The following is a 19,124-nucleotide window of genomic DNA, read 5'->3' on the forward strand; positions in this document are numbered from 1 at the left end:
TGATGTACTGGGCTGTCCGCACTACCCTCTGTAGCTCCTTGCGGTTGGATGCCGAGCAGTTGTCATACCAAGCAGTGATGCAGCCAGTCAAAATGCTCTCAATGGTGCAGCTGTAGAACTTTTTGAGCATGTGTGCACCATAATGATGGTTTTGGAGTCGTGCGCGGCTACGCAGTCGTGGTTTAAGAGGGAGTACAGTAGGGGACTAATCACGCACCCCTGAGGGGCCCCCATGTTGAGGGTCAGCCTGGCGTATGTGTTGTTGCCTACTCTCACCACCTGGGGGCGGCCCGTCAAGTGATCCAGTTGCAGAGGGAGGTGTTTAATCCCAGGGTCCTTAGTTTAGTGATGAGTTTACAGGAGACAATGGTGTTGAATGCTGAGCTGTAGTCAATGAACAGCATTCTCACATACAGTGGGGAGAACAAGTATTTACGAGGTTAACTAGCTTGTCCTGCGTTGCATATAATCTATACGGTGCCTGTTAATTTATCATTGATTCACAGCCTACTTCGCCAAACGGGGAATGATATAACAAAAGCTCATTCATGAAAAAAAGCACAATCGTTGCACAAATGTACCTAACCATAAACATCAATGCCTTTCTTAAAATCAATACAAAGAAGTATAGATTTTTTTAAAACCTGCATATTTAGTTAAAATAAATTGTTAGCAGGCAATATTAACTAGGGAAATTGTGTCACTTCTCTTGCGTTCATTGCACATAGATTCAGGGTATATGTAACAGTTTGGGCGCCTCGCTCATTGCGAAACCAATTAGCCAGAATTTTACATAATTATGACATAACATTGAAGGTTGTGCAATGTAACAGCAATATTTAGACTTGGGGTTGCCACCTGTTTGATAAAATAAGGAATGGTTCCGTATTTCACTGAAATAATAAATGTTTTGTTTTCTAAATTATAGTTTCCGGATGTGACCATATTAATGACCAACGGCTCCTATTTCTGTGTTTTATTATAATTAAGTATATGATTTGATATTTGATAGAGCAGTCTGACTGAGCGGTGGTAGGCGGCAGCAGGCTCGTAAGCATTCATTCAAACTTTACTGCGTTTGCCAGCAGCTCTTAGAAATTCTTGCTTCACGGCGCTGTTTATGACTTCAAGCCTATCAACTCCCGAGATTAGGCTGGCAATACTAAAGTGCCTATAAGAACATCCAATAGTCAAAGGTATATGAAATACAAATGGTATAGAGAGAAATAGTCGACGTGTCATAATTCCTTTAATAAATACAACCTAAAACGTCTTAACTGGGAATATTGAAGAACTGGTAATATTGAACCACCAGCTTTGATATGTTCTCATGTTCTGAGCAAGGAACTTAAACGTTAGCTTTTTTTACATGGAACATATTGCACTTTTACTTTCTTCTCCAACACTGTTTTTGCGTTATTTAAACCAAATTGAGCATGATTCATTATTTATTTGAGACTAAATTGGTTTTATTGATATATTTTATTAAGTTAAAATAAGTGTTCATTGTTCATTCAGTATTGTTGTAATTGTCATTAACAAATTATATGTATGTATATAAATAAAAAATTGTCCGATTTAAATCGGTATCAGCTTTTTTTGGGGTCCTCCAATAATCGGTATCGTTGGTGAAAAATAATCGGTCGACCTCTACTTGAGACTTCCTTAATATTAGAGATCGCACCAGTTGTTGTTTAAAAAAGAGACGCACACTCCCCTCTAAGCTTCGTTGATACACAAGTTTTGTCCTGCCAATGTTTAGAAAAACCAGCTAGATTTATATTTACTATGTCCTTGTTCAACCATGACTCTGAGATACATAGGATATTCCAGTTAAGATAATGGTTGTGCGGTATCCAGATTTTCATACCGTCCCTCTGGGATTTACGGTATAAACGGTTTAGTACACAAGGGGGCACCAAAAATGTCATAAAAGCTAATTTGGCATCTAAACTCAGCAAAACTGGGTCAACTGGGTTTATTTTCAGCAAACGTAACGTGTAAATATTTGTACGAACATAAGATTCAACAACTGAGACAAGCTGAACAAGTTCCACAGACATGTGACTAATAGAAATTTAATAATATGTCCCTGATCAAAGGGGGGGCAAAATCAAAAGTAACAGTCAGTATCTGGTGTGGCCACCAGCTGAATTAAGTACTGCAGTGCAGATTTGCCAGTTCTTGCTGTGAGATGTTACCCCACTCTTCCACCAAGGCACCTGCAAGTTCCTGGACATTTCTAGGGGGAATGGCCCTAGCCTTCACCCTCCAATCCAACAGGTCCCAGATCTGAGCTCTTCACTGGCCATGGCAGAACACTGACATTCCTGTCCTGCAGGAAATTACACACAGAACGAGCAGTATGGCTGGTGGCATTGTCATGCTGGAGGGTCATGTCAGGATGAGCCTGCAGGAAGGGTACCACATAAGGGAGGAGGATGTCTTCCCTGTAACGCACAGCGTTAAGATTGCCTGCAATGACAACAAGCTCAGTCCGATGATGCTGTGACACACCGCCCCAGATCATGACGGACCCTCCACCTCCAAATCGATCCCGCTCCAGAGTACAGGCCTCGGTGTAATGCTCATTCCTTTGACGATAAACGTGAATTCGACCATCATCCCTGGTGAGACAAAACCGCGACTCGTCAGTGAAGAGCACTTTTTTGCCAGTCCTGTCTGGTCCAGCGACTGTGGGTTTGTGCCCATAGGCGACGTTGTTGCTGATAATGTCTGGTGAGGACCTGCCTTGCAACAGGCCTACAAGCCCTCAGTCCAGCCTCTCTCAGCCTATTGCAGTCTGAGCACTGATGGAGGGATTGTGCGTTCCTGGTGTAACTTGGGCAGTTATTGGTGCCATCCTGTATCTGTCCTGCAGGTGTCATGTTCGAATGTACCAATCCTGTGCAGGTGTTACACATGGTCTGCCACTACGAGGATGATCAGCTGTCTGTCCTGTTTCTCTGTAGCGCTGTTTTAGGCGTCTCACAGTACGGACATTGCAATTTATTGCCCTGGTCACATCTGCAGTCCTCATGCCTCCTTGGAGCATGACTAAGGCAGATGAGCAGGGACCCTGGGCATCTTTCTTTTTGTGTTTTTCAGAGTCCGCAGAAAGGCCTCTTTACTGTTCTAAGTTTTCATAACTGTGACCTTAATTGCCTACCGTCTGTAAGCTGTTAGTGTCTTAAAGAGCCTTCCATATGTGCGTGTTCATGAATTGTTTATGGTTCATTGAACAAGCATGTGAAACAGTGTTTAAACCCTTTACAATGAAGATCTGTGAAGTTATTTGAATTTTTGCGAATTATCTTTGAAAGACAGGGTCCTGAAAAAGGGATGTTTTTTTTTTCTTTTTCTGAGCCTATTGCCATAATAGCGGATTTCCTTGGAGGCTGCTAGTTCAATATGCTAACAAGTGCAAATGAAAATAAACAAACTGCAAGACAGGCAATTCAGATCATAAAGTTATACATGTATAGGTAGGAGCTACCGTATGTAATTTTGGGTGAGTTTGGACATTTTACAAGCGAATGTGAACTAGAGACATTGCTAATGAACAAAGATTTGACGCATGCTTGTCTGAAGGAAGAACAGTACTGTCTCTCCAGCAGCATGGCTGCATGGAGTCACTAGGGCGACGGGCCTCCTCTGTTTGGAGAAGAAAGGGGGAGAAGCAGACTGGCCGAGAACAAAACGCAAGGAAATCAAGATGGCAGTGGCAGCTGTACAAATATCTCATCAAAAGGGCTTTGACTTCTCAAACTCTCAGAAAGCAAACAGAATATAATGCCCCGTCACCTGATTAATTCAGCCACTTACTTTGGGTCTTTTTACACTTGGTCCCTTTTAGACAATTTTGGTTATCTCAGTGCGGTTGCTTAATTTTTTTGTGCAGTGTGAACACTCCAAATGAACTCAGACCCCTCAAAAGAGCCCCCCGAAGCGAACCGAACTGAGACCTCTCGAGGGGTGGTCTGAGTTCGGTTCACTTGAATTCTGATATCCGGTTCCCTTTTTTAGGGCAATGTGAATCCCTTCGGTTCGCTTTTCATTATTCCTGCACCACACACTAGACTACTGCAACACTGTTTCAAATGCTATAAACCCTCATGTTGGTGCCACAAAAGATAGATGGTGTGCAGGTTCTCGAGAAAAATCTGCTGTTTTTGAATATTGATTAGCAATTGTCAAGGACGCACAGAAATTCCAAAATGTGTGTAGCTTTTAGTTCAGATTATTTGTTTGCAACATGTGATCTATAGGCTGAGAGCTTCATCAGCTGTTCAGTGATTGTAGGATTTGAATAGTGTGAAGACAATTTATTTGGTGAGAATCACAACATGGAGTACAAAATCTAATCTAGCTCTTAAAGGGGTAGTAGCCTACCTTGGGTGTATAATTTAATTACAGCATTATTTATTGTGCAGTTATTCTATTGCTATTTATTCTGTTACTATTACATGTACAAGCATGGGAAACCAGTCAGTGACCACACCCACATGAGCACAGACATTATGTCTGCGTCATGGAACGGCCCCTTTTACCAGAGTGCATAAAAGGAACTGTGACGAACTTTACATTAGACCAGCGGGGACCGACACCGTGAGCTGGAAGGTACGAAATGGTTAGACACTCAACTTTCAAATGGTTGCCAATTTAAATGGCTATCACTCTATAGACCAGTTACTTGCAGCGCCAGCTGAATACATTACAAATGGTTAAGACACTACACATTCACAGTCTGTAGCTGTATATGTAAAATAGTCTAGGAAACTCGACCGAAGACGAAAGAACATTTCCCTGTCAAACGACCATTGGTACGTCTGACGTACCCATTATAACAGACTCTCTGAGAAATCTGAGAAGCTCCAGCTACTAAATACATTTTGACGTCTGGGGAACACAATCAGACTTCTGATGAATAACTCTCTCCACAGAAAATGGACCTGGCGATTTCAACAGAGAGAGCCGACAAAATATAAGCTTAAATATGTACATTGCAATTATTTTCGAAAGAGCGGCCGTTCATGTGCAAAGTATTAGCATTTCCATAAGCATAGTTATCAACTGTATGTAGTGGGTCCATTCTGTCTTTCCTGCTCTTCATCTGTCCCCACCCCCTTTCCATTGACTAACCTGATATGACGGCTAGGAAGACCTCTAGGGACTTTTCATTGCATTTATATGTAGTAATCAGTGTGTAAGATATCCTGTTTATGTAATTCTGTGTGATTATTTAGGTAAGTAAATAAATAATGAAGCCAATTTGTATATTGGTGATTCATCATTTATGTTAGAGTTTTGCGATATTCAGAATAAGACTGATTTAGAAGGTAACAATTAATAAATGAATGACTGAAATGTAAGATCTTTATCTTTAAGAGTTCATTCAGAAAACGGTAACTCGTTAAATAAGCACAAAAATAATATTGAGATATTGTCAAAACGATACAATGTCAGAAATATTATCCCGATATGTAACTGTATATAGATTTTAAAAAATCAACATTCAGTGAATCAACGAGTCTCTCGGTCTCCCTCTGTCTCCATCTCTTCTTCTGTGGAAGTCTGCAGCAGACTTATCTTTATCTCTCAGCCAGTCTGGCTTTGCTTCACTTACTTCGTCTGCTATCTCTTTCCATCTCTCTGTTTATCTCTCTCTCTAGCGGTCTTTCTCTCTCTCTAGCTGTCTTTCTCTCTCTCTCTAGCTGTCTTTCTCTCTTTCTCATCTCCATCCTCTCTCTCTCTCTAGCTGTCTTTCTTTCTCTCTCTCTCTCATCTCCATCCCCTCTCTCTCTAGCTGTCTTTCTCTCTCTCTCTAGCTGTCTTTCTTTCTCTCTCTCTCTCTAGCTGTCTTTCTCTCTCTCTCATCTCCATCCCCTCTCTCTCTCTAGCTGTCTTTCTCTCTTTCTCATCTCCATCCTCTCTCTCTCTCTAGCTGTCTTTCTCTCTCTCTCATCTCCATCCTCCCTCTCTCTAGCTGTCTTTCTCTCATCTCCATCCCCTCTCTCTCTAGCTGTCTTTCTCTCTTTCTCATCTCATCCCCTCTCTCTCTCTAGCTGTCTTTCTTTCTCTCTCTCTCTCATCTCCATCCCCTCTCTCTCTCTAGCTGTCTTTCTTTCTCTCTCTCTCTCATCTCCATCCCCTCTCTCTCTAGCTGTCTTTCTTTCTCTCTAGCTGTCTTTCTTTCTCTCTCTCTCTCATCTCCATCCCCTCTCTCTCTCTAGCTGTCTTTCTTTCTCTCATCTCCATCCTCTCTCTCTCTCTGTCTTTCTCTCTCTCTCATCTCCATCCTCTCTCTCTCTCTGTCTTTCTCTCTCTCTCATCTCCATCCTCTCTCTCTCTAGCTGTCTTTCTCTCTCTCTCTCTCTCATCTCCATCCTCTCTCTCTCTAGCTGTCTTTCTCTCTCTCATCTCCATCCTCTCTCTCTCTCTAGCTGTCTTTCTTTCTCTCTCTCTCCATCCTCTCTCTCTCTAGCTGTCTTTCTTTCTCTCTCATCTCCATCCTCTCTCTCTCTAGCTGTCTTTCTTTCTCTCTCATCTCCATCCTCTCTCTCTCTCTAGCTGTCTTTCTTTCTCTCTCTCTCCATCCTCTCTCTCTCTAGCTGTCTTTCTTTCTCTCTCATCTCCATCCTCTCTCTCTCTAGCTGTCTTTCTTTCTCTCTCATCTCCATCCTCTCTCTCTCTCTAGCTGTCTTTCTTTCTCTCTCATCTCCATCCTCTCTCTCTCTCTAGCTGTCTTTCTTTCTCTCTCATCTCCACCCTCTCTCTCTCTCTCTAGCTGTCTTTCTTTCTCTCTCATCTCCATCCTCTCTCTCTCTCTCTAGCTGTCTTTCTTTCTCTCTCATCTCCATCCTCTCTCTCTCTCTCTAGCTGTCTTTCTTTCTCTCTCATCTCCATCCTCTCTCTCTCTCTCTAGCTGTCTTTCTTTCTCTCTCATCTCCATCCTCTCTCTCTCTCTCTAGGTGTCTTTCTTTCTCTCTCATCTCCATCCTCTCTCTCTCTCTCTAGCTGTCTTTCTTTCTCTCTCTCATCTCCATTCTCTCTCTCTCTCTCTAGCTGTCTTTCTTTCTCTCTCTCATCTCCATCCTCTCTCTCTCTCTCTAGCTGTCTTTCTTTCTCTCTCTCATCTCCATCCTCTCTCTCTCTCTCTAGCTGTCTTTCTTTCTCTCTCTCATCTCCATCCTCTCTCTCTCTCTCTAGCTGTCTTTCTTTCTCTCTCTCATCTCCATCCTCTCTCTCTCTCTAGCTGTCTTTCTTTCTCTCTCTCATCTCCATCCTCTCTCTCTCTCTCTAGCTGTCTTTCTTTCTCTCTCTCATCTCCATCCTCTCTCTCTCTCTAGCTGTCTTTCTTTCTCTCTCTCATCTCCATCCTCTCTCTCTCTCTCTCTAGCTGTCTTTCTTTCTCTCTCTCATCTCCATCCTCTCTCTCTCTCTCTCTAGCTGTCTTTCTTTCTCTCTCTCATCTCCATCCTCTCTCTCTCTCTCTCTCTCTAGCTGTCTTTCTTTCTCTCTCTCATCTCCATCCTCTCTCTCTCTCTCTCTCTCTAGCTGTCTTTCTTTCTCTCTCTCATCTCCATCCTCTCTCTCTCTCTCTAGCTGTCTTTCTTTCTCTCTCTCATCTCCATCCTCTCTCTCTCTCTCTCTAGCTGTCTTTCTTTCTCTCTCTCTTCTCCATCCCTCTCTCTCTCTCTCTTCTCCATCCCCTCTCTCTCTCTCTCTTCTCCATCCCCTCTCTCTCTCTCTTCTCCATCCCCTCTCTCTCTCTCTTCTCCATCCCCTCTCTCTCTCTCTTCTCCATCCCCTCTCTCTCTCTTCTCCATCCCCTCTCTCTCTCTCTTCTCCATCCCCTCTCTCTCTCTCTTCTCCATCCCCTCTCTCTCTCTCTTCTCCATCCCCTCTCTCTCTCTCTTCTCCATCCCCTCTCTCTCTCTCTTCTCCATCCCCTCTCTCTCTCTCTTCTCCATCCCCTCTCTCTCTCTCTTCTCCATCCCCTCTCTCTCTCTCTTCTCCATCCCCCCTCTCTCTCTCTCTTCTCCATCCCCCTCTCTCTCTCTCTTCTCCATCCCCTCTCTCTCTCTCTTCTCCATCCCCTCTCTCTCTCTCTCCTCCATCCCCTCTCTCTCTCTCTCCTCCATCCCCTCTCTCTCTCCTCCATCCCCTCTCTCTCTCTCTTCTCCATCCCCTCTCTCTCTCCATCTCTCTAACCACTGTCTCTCCTCCCCTCCAGAATGATCCCAGCAGTGATGTGAGCAGTCCTAGCAGTCCTCGAATGTCCCCTCCCTCGAAGCGGACCCGTAGACAGACCCCACCAAGCTCTAGCGACATCACTCCCTCGTCTCAGGCTAAGGGCCAGAGGGTCTCCTGGGTCATGTCCACCCACCGCACCAGGTGAGGGGGCAAGGGAACGGCACCGGTTGTGGCCGTTTTGGGTTCAATTCCTATACCCCATCTGTTTGTCTGAGCAGTCTTTTTTTTTTTTTGCAATGTGTTTATATTGACATCTCAATGTGTTGTTTCAGGTTGTCATCTGGCGCCCTGCAAAATGGACATGGTAACATCATTTTCATTACCAAAGCTTTAATTTGGTTATTCCAAGACCATGACATTGTTTGCATGTAGGTACATTATTAGTTGGCGTATAAGTTAGATTGGACTGCTTTGTTTTGACCTGTAACCTCTGACCCCGGCAGCCCATAAGGTGGACGGGGCAGGAGACCACTCTCACATGAACGGCCATATTGATCTGAAGAGGAGCTGCCGAGTGAGGAAGAGCCAGTTTGAACACCTCAACCAGAGCCTGCTTTTTGACCAGCTCGTCAACAGGTAACACACACACGTTTGTTTTATGATCCTTGTGGGTACTAAACAATTGATTCCCATTCAAAATCTATTTTCCCCAACCTTAACCCAAACTTCTTAACCCTAATTGCAACCCTAACCCCTAAGCCTAAAATAGCCATTTTCCTTGTGGGGACAGGCAACATTTTCCCACATGTCTGAATTTTCCTTGTTTTATTATCCTTGTGACAGAAATCACATTTAAAATATTGTCATGCATATTAACAGAACATGCAAGTCGAGGATGCAGCGATGTGTGGTTTTCCTTACTGAATTCTGATGTGCACTTTGAACATGTTAGAATAACTGTCCACATGTACTTTTCCTCAGCCAACAAGATGAGTAACGAACAGCAAAATCACTAGCCTATGTCAATTTACTATAGTAGAAATGTTTAGGCTACATATTCTATTGGGCAGCTTGTCGAGAAAGAAATAGCCTATTCCAAACAGACTCTGGGACAGTTGTGGGATGATAGATCCCAAAATCATACAACCAGCAGGCCCAGGATACATAAAAAAACCTGTTAAAAAGCAATGAGGCTGATGCAACAGATCAGAACGTTTATTCACGTTATAACCGCAGCAATGCACACAAGGCAGTTGTGTTTAAGTATATACAATTTAAGTATATGTTTTCAAAATGCATACTGCCTCCAGCTCATTGCAAATCAAATGTATTTGTCACATACACATGGTTAGCAGATGTTAATGTGAGTGTAGAGAATGCTTGTGCTTCTAGTTCCGACCATGCAGTAATATAACCTAACAATTTCCCAACAACTACCTTGTAGTAGTTGTACATATTCGTATTCATTCCTTTACAAGTGTAAAGTAATTCATATGAATATGTACATAAAAATATATGAATGAGTGATGCCCAAACGGCATAGGCAAGATGCAGTAGATGGTATAGAGTACAGTATATACATATGAGATGAGTAATGTAGGGTGTGAAAATATTATATAAAGTGGCTAGTGATACGTTACATCAAGATGCAGTAGATGGTACAGTATATACTGAAGAGTAATGTATGGTATGAAAACATAATATAAAGTAGCATTATGACAGTGGTGTGTGACGTGCTGATGAAGCCTGCCTTCCATTGATATGTGACTCCACATTCAAAACAACTGGGAAATTAAAAATCTCCAATTTCAAACTTCAGAGCATTCAAGGCAACTGGAGGAAAAAACTAGCTCCGACTGGAAAAAGTAGTTTTGAACGATATTCCAACTCGTGAACTCATGCCTCTTTCTAGAGCTCTGACTTTGCGGCCTGAAGATCACTGACGTCATGATTTGACCTCGTATTTTTCAGAGTTCCCGGTCGTCTTGAAAGTACCACAAGATGTCTGGCACTGACAGATTGTCAACTCAAAGGCTCTGTAGCTGTATTCTGTACGCATGTGATAAATAAGATACATAACCAATATACTTTACACACACGCCAATTTATTTCCACAAAATGATGCTAATTAACCTATAGATAAGAATGACCAGTCAAATGTATTTCCATTGACTGGTATTTCCATCAATGAAGAGGCTACAAAGCATTATGTAGCATTATTCAGCATTATTCGGCCAGCGTCCCAGAAAATATTGGACAGAAGCTGGCTATTACTGGATAACGGAAACACAGGCACACACACCTCAACCAGAGGTCAACAGTACTACCAGGTAAAGGTTTTACATTCAAACTGATCATTTTAATAGACTTAATATTTGACAAAATAATGAATATGTATGACCTGGAGGTGGTGGATCTGTAAAGCAGAAAGTGAAAACCGCGAGGAGGTGGACAGTGATTCTCCTTGTTTAATGGTTGGCAGACAGGTGAACAGTGATGGATAGATATGAAGATGTGTAACGTGATGATCGGCCCAGCCTTACTCGTAGAACTTCGGTGTAGTCATTCATATGCATCTGTGTTTGATACTTCCGATGACGATGCGTGTATTGTCAGCACGGCGGAGGCAGTTCTTCAGGAGATGGACAACATCAGCAGCATCAGACAGAACAGGGAGGTGGAGAGACTCCGCATGTGGACCGACACTGAGGTGGTGAGTCTGTCAATCAATCTGTATTATTCCATAAATAAAATGCACCACGGCAATATGAAAGTGGGTTGTTCATAACTAACTCCATTGGTGGACGTTATGATGGCAGGCCAGCAAGCTGAACCTGACTCTACTCCTGATCTTCTAGGAAAACATGGACATGTATTCTCGTGTGAAGAGGAGGAAGTCACTGCGCAGGAACACCTTTGGCATGCAGGCGCATCACAAAGCCATGAGCAAGACAGAGGAGGAAGAAGAGGAGGAGGAGGAGGAAGAGGGGACTGAAGGTTTGACTTAGTTTGGATGGCTTGTACATCTGTACAGAGACTGTGAGAACTGTAGTTTTGTCATATTTACCGGTCTGTGTTGCTTGAGGTTCAGACTACATTTTAAATATAATATTTTAGGGCCTCCCCAGTGATCTAAGGCAATGCATTGCAGTGCTAGAGGCGTCGCTACAGACCCGGGTTCGATCCCAGGCTATGTCGCAACCGGGAGACCCATGAGGCTGCGCACAATTGGCCATGTTGTCCGGGTTAAGGGAGGGTTTGGCCGGCCGGGATGTCCTTGTCCCATCGCGCTCTAGCGACTCCTTGTGGCAGGCCGGGTGCATGCATGCTGACTTCAGTCGCCAGTTGTACGGTGTTTCCTCCGACACATTCGTGCTTCTGGGTTAAGCGAGCAGTGTGGCTTTGTTGGGTCGTGTTTCAGAGGATGCGTGGCTCTTGACCTTCGCCTCTCCCGAGTCCATATGGGAGTTGCAGCGATGGGATAAGACTGTAACTACCAATTGAATACCATGAAAAGGGGCAAAAAGTATTAAATAAATAAAAAGCATATTTGACTTGTTTACAGAGTCTCACGGGGAAGAAGAGGATGACGAAGCGGAGGATGAGGATGATGGAGATGAGGCAGAGGAGGTAGGAGAGGAGAATGACAGACCGTACAACCTGAGGCAGCGCAAGACTGTACAGAGATACGAGGCGCCACCTATCGGTAAAGAAAATATATATATATATATATATATTTTGTGTTTTTTTGTTGTTGCAAGCTTTAAGATTTGTCAATGAGCGTGGCTTTTAGTCAAGGAGGTGGCTTAATCTGGGTCTGGGAAACTGGCCCACTAAGTTGCCTGAAGCTTTCCTTTTCTTGCATAAAACCATTTCTTGGTAGTCTTTGTTTTATACCTCTTGAGTGCTGTTGCTTTTAACATCTTCTGTGTCTATGATTGCATCCCAGAGCCCGTCAACAGAAAACAAACCACTCCCTCCCTGTTTGACACTCACAGATCTCCAGCTAGGAGAAGCCATATACGGTTGGTCTTGTACCCGGCATGAACAATTATTTATTAGAAAACCCTGCTTACCTACATTGACATGGTGCAATATGGAGTGATTTCTTCTTTTTCTCCTCTCCTTTGGTCCAGAGTGAAGAAGCATGCCATCCACAGTAGCGACACCACGTCGTCGTCTGACGAGGAGAGATTTGAGAGGAGGAAAAGCAAGAGCATGACCCGGGCCAGGAACAGGTGAATACCTCTCCTCTTTCTCTGTCACTCACCTGGTGAATTTTGATAATAGATACAATTCATAAGTGGCTTTTCACTAGTTCACAGCACTTTCCATTCACCACCCATACTGTATGTACATAGGGTGGGGATACATGGGGCAGTGGCGGTCATAAAATTCTGTCAGCTGGTCATTGTCATGCAAAAGACTGCTGGCCTGGTATAGCATAACCAGGCCTCCACACATACAAGCTGCTGATGTGCGTCATCAAAATAAGCCTAAATCAATGTAATGTATATCATCACTACAAATCCATTATTTATTTAGACGGGTCTAAAGAAACATGATAAGAAGAAAATGTATTTCAGAAGAACAGAATGAGTTGGTCTACTGTATGTTATCTGGCTATTCTCCATGACATAGGCTGTAGGCTTGGATATGCTTAAGTCCCGTGTCGTCATTGTATATATCATTTTATAGTAAGAAGAACAACTTTAGTTGTGAATGATACAAACCGTAGAATCTCTTAAATCAAAACATATATGGGCTGCATGGAGCGACTATAGGCTATTGATGATTTGAGAAAGAAGCAGAACAAGCTTGTTCTGTTCCTTGCTTCAGGCTGCACAGCTGTGCTCTCATCAACTGATGTTCACCCATCAGACTATCCTGTCATTCCAAGTGCCGTGCTCAACGAACTGAGCTACAAAGGACCACAGCACATCGACCTACCTTTACCGGTCTATCAGTGTTGAGCTGCAGATATATCAGTGCTAACACTTGTTATTTGTAAAGGTGTCTGCCTATGAACTTGCGAGCAGAGGACCTGGCCAGTGGGGTGCTGAGGGACAGGGCCAAGGTGGGAGCTAGCCTCGCTGATGTGGACCCCATGAATCTGGACACCTCAGTGAAGTTTGACAGCGTGGGAGGGCTGTCCAACCACATCCAGTCCCTGAAAGAGATGGTGGTCTTCCCTCTCCTCTACCCAGAGGTTTTTGAGAGGTTCAAGATTCAGCCACCAAGGTAAAGGGCAAAGCCACCTGGAAACTCACATTATTCATGTTCAGACATCAAGCATGTATCCTGCTTTGTTTGCCATTTTTAACTGTTATTTACTTTGAACAAGCCAGATGAGGGGAAAAATTGAATGTTCACAATGTGTAGTTCCTCAATCAATAAAAGTGAGACTTGTTATTTACCTCTCTGTCTCTCACTCGTTCTGCCCCCCCCCCTGTACAGAGGGTGTCTGTTCTACGGCCCACCAGGTACAGGAAAGACCCTAGTAGCGCGGGCTTTGGCCAACGAGTGTAGTCAAGGTGACAAGAAAGTGTCTTTCTTCATGAGGAAGGGAGCTGACTGCCTCAGCAAGTGGGTCGGTGAATCAGAACGACAGCTACGCCTGCTCTTTGACCAGGTGAGCTTGAGCCAAGGCTTATCAGTTTGACATCATCAGGGACTGTATTTCATTAATTACCTGTGTGTTTCTATTGTGCTTACCAAAACACTGTCTGTTTAGGCTAGCTGATGCACCTCTAGTCCAGAGTAGAGGTCTTCAGTTGGACCTGTTCTGAAATGGGCCTAGGGCTTTCCCACCCGGTCCCGATATGCATAAATTAACAAAACAATATATAGAGACCCCTACTGAACGGATCCGAAGACAACTAGACCCGTTCCATAAAGACCTGGTTGGATCCAGCAGAAAAGTCATTTTTTAATGCTACTTTATTAACCAGAGCTGCTAAAGTATGAGATGAGGGAGAGAGGAGCAGCTTTAGCAGGCGGGGAGAGGCTGTACTGTGAGCGAGTGACTGCAACCAACCAAGCTGACTCGCGCAATAGCAGACTAATAACTGCCACAGTTAGGTTATTTAGAATCCAAGATGGTTACGTAGTACCTGTCTTGACTGCATCAAACTGGGAGAAGCTAGCTAAAGTTAGCTAGCTAGGCTAACTGAGGCTGCAGTGCTTTCACTTTCTCATCCTACAGTTACAAATAACTGAACTCTTCGGAGAAGATTTTCCACTAGATGTTGCAACGTTGCTGTGGGGACTTGCTTCCATTCAGCCACGAGCGTTAGTGAGGTTGGGCACTGATGTTGGGCGATTAGACCTGGCTCGCTGTCGGTGTTCCAATTCATCCCAAAGGTGTTAGATTGGGTTGAGGTCAGGGCTCTGTGCAGGCCAGTCATCTTCTTCCACACCGATCTCGACATCTTTGCAGGCCAGTCATCATCTTCCACACCGATCTCGACAAACAATTTCTTTATGGACCTTGCTTTGTGCACAGGGGCATTTATTTGTATTTTTTAATATATATATTTTTTTACCCTTCATTTATACAGTTTTTTTCTCATTGAGAACATCTCTTTTCCAAGAGAGACCTGGTCAAATAGCAGCAGGGGGAACAATGTTTCAGACAAAACAACCTACATACATTAACACAAAATTAAACAAAATTATAGACACACATACAGTACAACAATGACATATTATGTAAAGAAAACACGAAAGTCTTGACTAAAACAGCTGTCCTAAAGACTAACTCTTATATGATATCTATACATCGATCAAGTGTTTAAACTCTACCAACGAAACTAGATCATCGAATTAGGTTGAAACAGGAAAGGACCTTTCCCAAACTGTTGCCGCAAAATTGGAAGCACATGAAAAAGCACCCGAACCATGAAAAAAAGCCCCAGACCACTATTCCTCCTCCACCAAACTTTACAGTTGGAGCCGCACTATGCATTGGGGGAGGTAGCGTTCTCCTGGCATCTGCCAAACCTAGATTAGTACGTCGGACTGCCAGAGGGCGAAGCGTGATTCATCACTCCAGAGAAGGTGTTTCCGTTTCAGAGTCCAATGGCGGTGAGCTTTACACCACTCCAGCTGACGCTTGGCATTGCGTATGGTGATCTTAGGCTTGTGTGCAGCTGCTTGGCCATGAAAACCCATTTCATGAAGCTTCGGACTAACAGTTATTGTGCTGACATTGCTTTGGGGCTATTTTGGAACTCTGTAGTGAGTGTTGCAACTGAGGACAGACGATTCTGTGAGCTTGTGTGGCATACCACTTTGTGGCTGAGCCATTGTTGCTCCTAGATGTTTTCACTTCACAATAACAGCACTTAAAGATGACTGGGGCAGCTCTAGCAGGGCGGAAATTTGATGAACAGACTTGTTGCAAAGGTGGCATCCTATGACAGTGCCATGTTCAATGTAACTGAGCTCTTCAGTAAGGCCATTCTATGGCCAATGTTTTGTCTATGGAGATTGCATGGCTGTGTGCTCAATTTGTATACACCTGTCAGCAGCGGGTGTGGCTGATGTAGCCAAATCCACTAATTTGAAGGGGTGTCTTCATACTTTTGTATATAAAATGTATCGCCTTTTGCAACACACGTAGCGAGGCTCTGACTGTAGCCTATTTGTCTTTGATTGGCCATCAACAACTTTCTCTACTGCAGTAGTCCCGTTCTGATCTGTACGGGCTCTTCCGGAACAGTCAGCTAAAACTACACTTACCCGTGACAATCCATATCAGATCCGACCCAGACCGTCACGTTAATTAGAATTCTGAATCCGGACCTGCTGGGTTCTGGGTCTTGGAGATTATGGTACAGGTGGATCTGTGAAGACCTCTAGTCCAGTGTGGTGTTACTTTGTGAGAGGAATTAGACTTTCGTGATCATTGTATTAAGGTTGTGTGTTCCTCTCTCTTCTAGGCGTACCTGATGAGGCCTTCCATAATCTTCTTTGATGAGATAGACGGGCTGGCCCCAGTGCGCTCCAGCAGACAGGACCAGATACACAGGTACTATTTGATGCCGGAGTAGCAGTTTGGTTTAGATATCTCCATTTGATGATGGTCTCTGATAATCAATAATGAAAGTGAGTGATCAGTTTTTACTATGGTTTGACCATAATCTCTCTCTTTCCTCTTTCCCCACCTCCTCCAGCTCCATAGTGTCCACTCTGCTGGCGTTGATGGATGGTCTGGACAGCCGAGGGGAAATCGTGGTGATCGGTGCTACCAATAGACTGGACTCCATAGACCCTGCTCTACGGAGGCCTGGACGCTTTGACAGGGAGTTCCTCTTCAACCTGCCTGACAAGAAGGTGTGGGAGTGGCGTAGTTAACAATTTTAACACCTGCCAATATGAATCATGTATAGGATTATGGCACAATGAATACACTATGTTGGTGATGTGTTGATACTGTAATCCCAATCATTTAAAGTATGTCTATGGATGGCATAGTATGTTTTTTGGAGTTTTATCCTTGTTAAGATAGTGCCATGCTTGTTTGTGTGTGTGTTCCAGCTGCTGCTCTGTGTGTGTGTACTCCACACATTAGTCCCAGTTTAATGTGACTGTGTGCCAGTCCCAGCCCAGCGCTGCATAGCAATCAGTCGACCTCAGCAGAGACACACGTACTAGGGTTGGGCGATATTACGGCGATGATTGTCGACATCGTGATGTGATAGACGATGGTTTAGCCTACTTGAACTTGGCTGGTGCCCTGCAGTAAAGAACAGAGTCTCGCAGGGCAGCACACAAGTGACATTAAGTAATTGATTTTCCTATTACCATTTGCTATAGCCTATTTCAATAAATATGTGATACTGAACATTAGAGGAATGTAGGCTAGACAGTGTGGAGAATTCCACCAAAGCAGCGTAAAATGTTGATCTGTCAGATGGATGGGGATTAGGCCATAGGCTAAACCTATTAAAAAACTAGGTAAGGTTTGTCCTTTATAAATATATATATATATATATTTCTCCATTCCATAGACTGACTGAAGGCTACACTTCATTTTATGTATGGCTTTCTCCTGGTTGAACAATGAGTTCCGTCTCAGTTATTTGAAGCCTAAAACTATAAGGAACCAGGAGACTAATAATGAGAGACATCAAATAATAGAATAATTAAATTATATACAGCCTAGGCATAGGCTGTTCTCAATCACAGCTTTACAATAGGTAGAACAAACAGTATTATTTATTTTTCTGTTATTTTGAGGCAAATAAATCCATTTATTATCCAGTTGTGAAGACTGTCGGCTGCTTCTATCCAGCCAAGGATGTCACTACAGTAAGACAGCCCATTCTTCTCTGCTCCATCACAGCACGCCACACACACACTCTAACCTGCTCCATGCTGAAGCTCCTCCACCAGAAAGGACTATTAGAAAAGTATTGGCCTGCACTTACCCTCTGCCCAGGCTTTCAACAACAGTATCTTTGGTCATGATTCGTCCAGTTGCATTCGATTACCCACTATAGCCCATCTGTCGTTTTAGTAATCAAAAAAATGGGTTGGCCAATAGGGGGCGATAACATCACAATGTTTTATGGTTACACATATGTCAACATTTTGTACACACACACACACAGAGGGAGACAGCTGGCAGAGAGACCAAAAACCCACTGTGGTGTGAGCAGGGTGGTTTTTGTTATTTATTAAATGTTTCTCTATCCCTGTACTTCCCCTCTCCTTCTTTCGGTCTTTGTCTTTTTCTCTCTGTTCCTAGGCCCGAAGGCAAATCCTTGAGATCCACACTCGGGACTGGAACCCCAGACTGGCTGAGCAGTTTGTGGACGAGCTGGCTGAGAAATGTGTCGGTAAGAGATTGACTTATGTTAGGTTTTATTAATGTTTGTAACCTTTACGAACTCTACCGTTCAAAAGTTTGGGGTCACTTATACATTTCCTTGTTTTCCATGAAAACCTACATGAAATGAGTTGCAAAATGAATAGGAAATATAGTCAAGATGTTGACAAGGTTATAAATAATGATTTAAAAAAAAGAAATAATAGTTGTCCTTCAAACTTTGCTTTCGTCAAAGAGTTTGCAGCAATTACAGCATTGCAGACCTTTGGCATTCTAGTTGTCAATTTTTTTCAGGTAATCTGAAGAGATTTCACCCCATGCTTCCTGAAGCACCTCCCACAAGTTGGATTGGCTTGATGGGCACTTCTTACGTACCATACGGTCAAGCTGCTCCCACAACAGCTCAATGGGGTGATAGCCTTCCTTCTTCAAGATCCCTTTTACCCTGTACAAATCTCCCACTTTACCACCACCAAAGCAACCCCAGACCATCACATTGCCTCCACTATGCTTGACAGATGGCCTCAAGCACTCCTCCAGAATCTTTTTGGTTTTTTTCTGTCTCACAAATGTTCTTCTTTGTGATCCGAAAACCTCAAACTTAGATTCGTCTGTCCATAACTTTTTTCCGATATTCCTCTGTCCAGTGTCTGTGTTCTTTGGCCCATTTTAATCTTTTATTTTTATTGGCCAGTCTGAGATATGGCTTTTTCTTTGCAACTCTGCCAAGAAGGCCTACATCCCGTGGTCACCACTTCACAGTTGCTGTTGAGACTGGTGTTTTGCGGGTACTATTTAATGAACATGCCAGTTGAGGACCTGTGAGACATCTGTTTCTCAAACTAGACACTCTAATGTACTTGTCCTCTTGCTCAGTTGTGCACCGGGGCCTCCCACTCTTTCTATTCTGGTTAGTGCCAGTTTGCGTTCTTCTGTGACGGGAGTAGTACACAGCGTTGTACGACATCTTCAGTTTCTAGGGCATTTCTCGCATGGAATCGCCTTAATTTCTCAGAACAAGAATAGACTGACAAGTTTCAGAAGAACGGTCTTTGTTTCTGGCCATTTTGAGCCTGTAATCGAACCCACAAAT

The 19,124-nt window shown here is 43.5% G+C and overlaps 1 protein-coding gene across 4 annotated transcripts in view; it reads left to right on the forward strand.

The window, feature by feature from the left end:
- Positions 1-19,124, forward strand: part of atad2b (ATPase family AAA domain containing 2B) — a 129,858-nt gene that overhangs the window by 4,428 nt on the left and 106,306 nt on the right. For all 4 annotated transcript variants that reach the window (XM_031800745.1, XM_031800746.1, XM_020454923.2 and 1 more), the window contains exons 2-14: positions 8,237-8,397; positions 8,529-8,560; positions 8,700-8,832; positions 10,813-10,909; positions 11,055-11,193; positions 11,762-11,902; positions 12,146-12,221; positions 12,333-12,434; positions 13,210-13,437; positions 13,654-13,828; positions 16,140-16,228; positions 16,374-16,533; positions 17,951-18,041. In XM_031800745.1, the coding sequence (XP_031656605.1) occupies positions 8,237-8,397; positions 8,529-8,560; positions 8,700-8,832; positions 10,813-10,909; positions 11,055-11,193; positions 11,762-11,902; positions 12,146-12,221; positions 12,333-12,434; positions 13,210-13,437; positions 13,654-13,828; positions 16,140-16,228; positions 16,374-16,533; positions 17,951-18,041 (1,624 nt within the window). The remainder of the gene's footprint in view (positions 1-8,236; positions 8,398-8,528; positions 8,561-8,699; positions 8,833-10,812; positions 10,910-11,054; positions 11,194-11,761; positions 11,903-12,145; positions 12,222-12,332; positions 12,435-13,209; positions 13,438-13,653; positions 13,829-16,139; positions 16,229-16,373; positions 16,534-17,950; positions 18,042-19,124) is intronic.

Source organism: Oncorhynchus kisutch, linkage group LG21 (assembly GCF_002021735.2).
Source record: "Oncorhynchus kisutch isolate 150728-3 linkage group LG21, Okis_V2, whole genome shotgun sequence".
Lineage (NCBI taxonomy): Eukaryota > Metazoa > Chordata > Actinopteri > Salmoniformes > Salmonidae > Oncorhynchus > Oncorhynchus kisutch.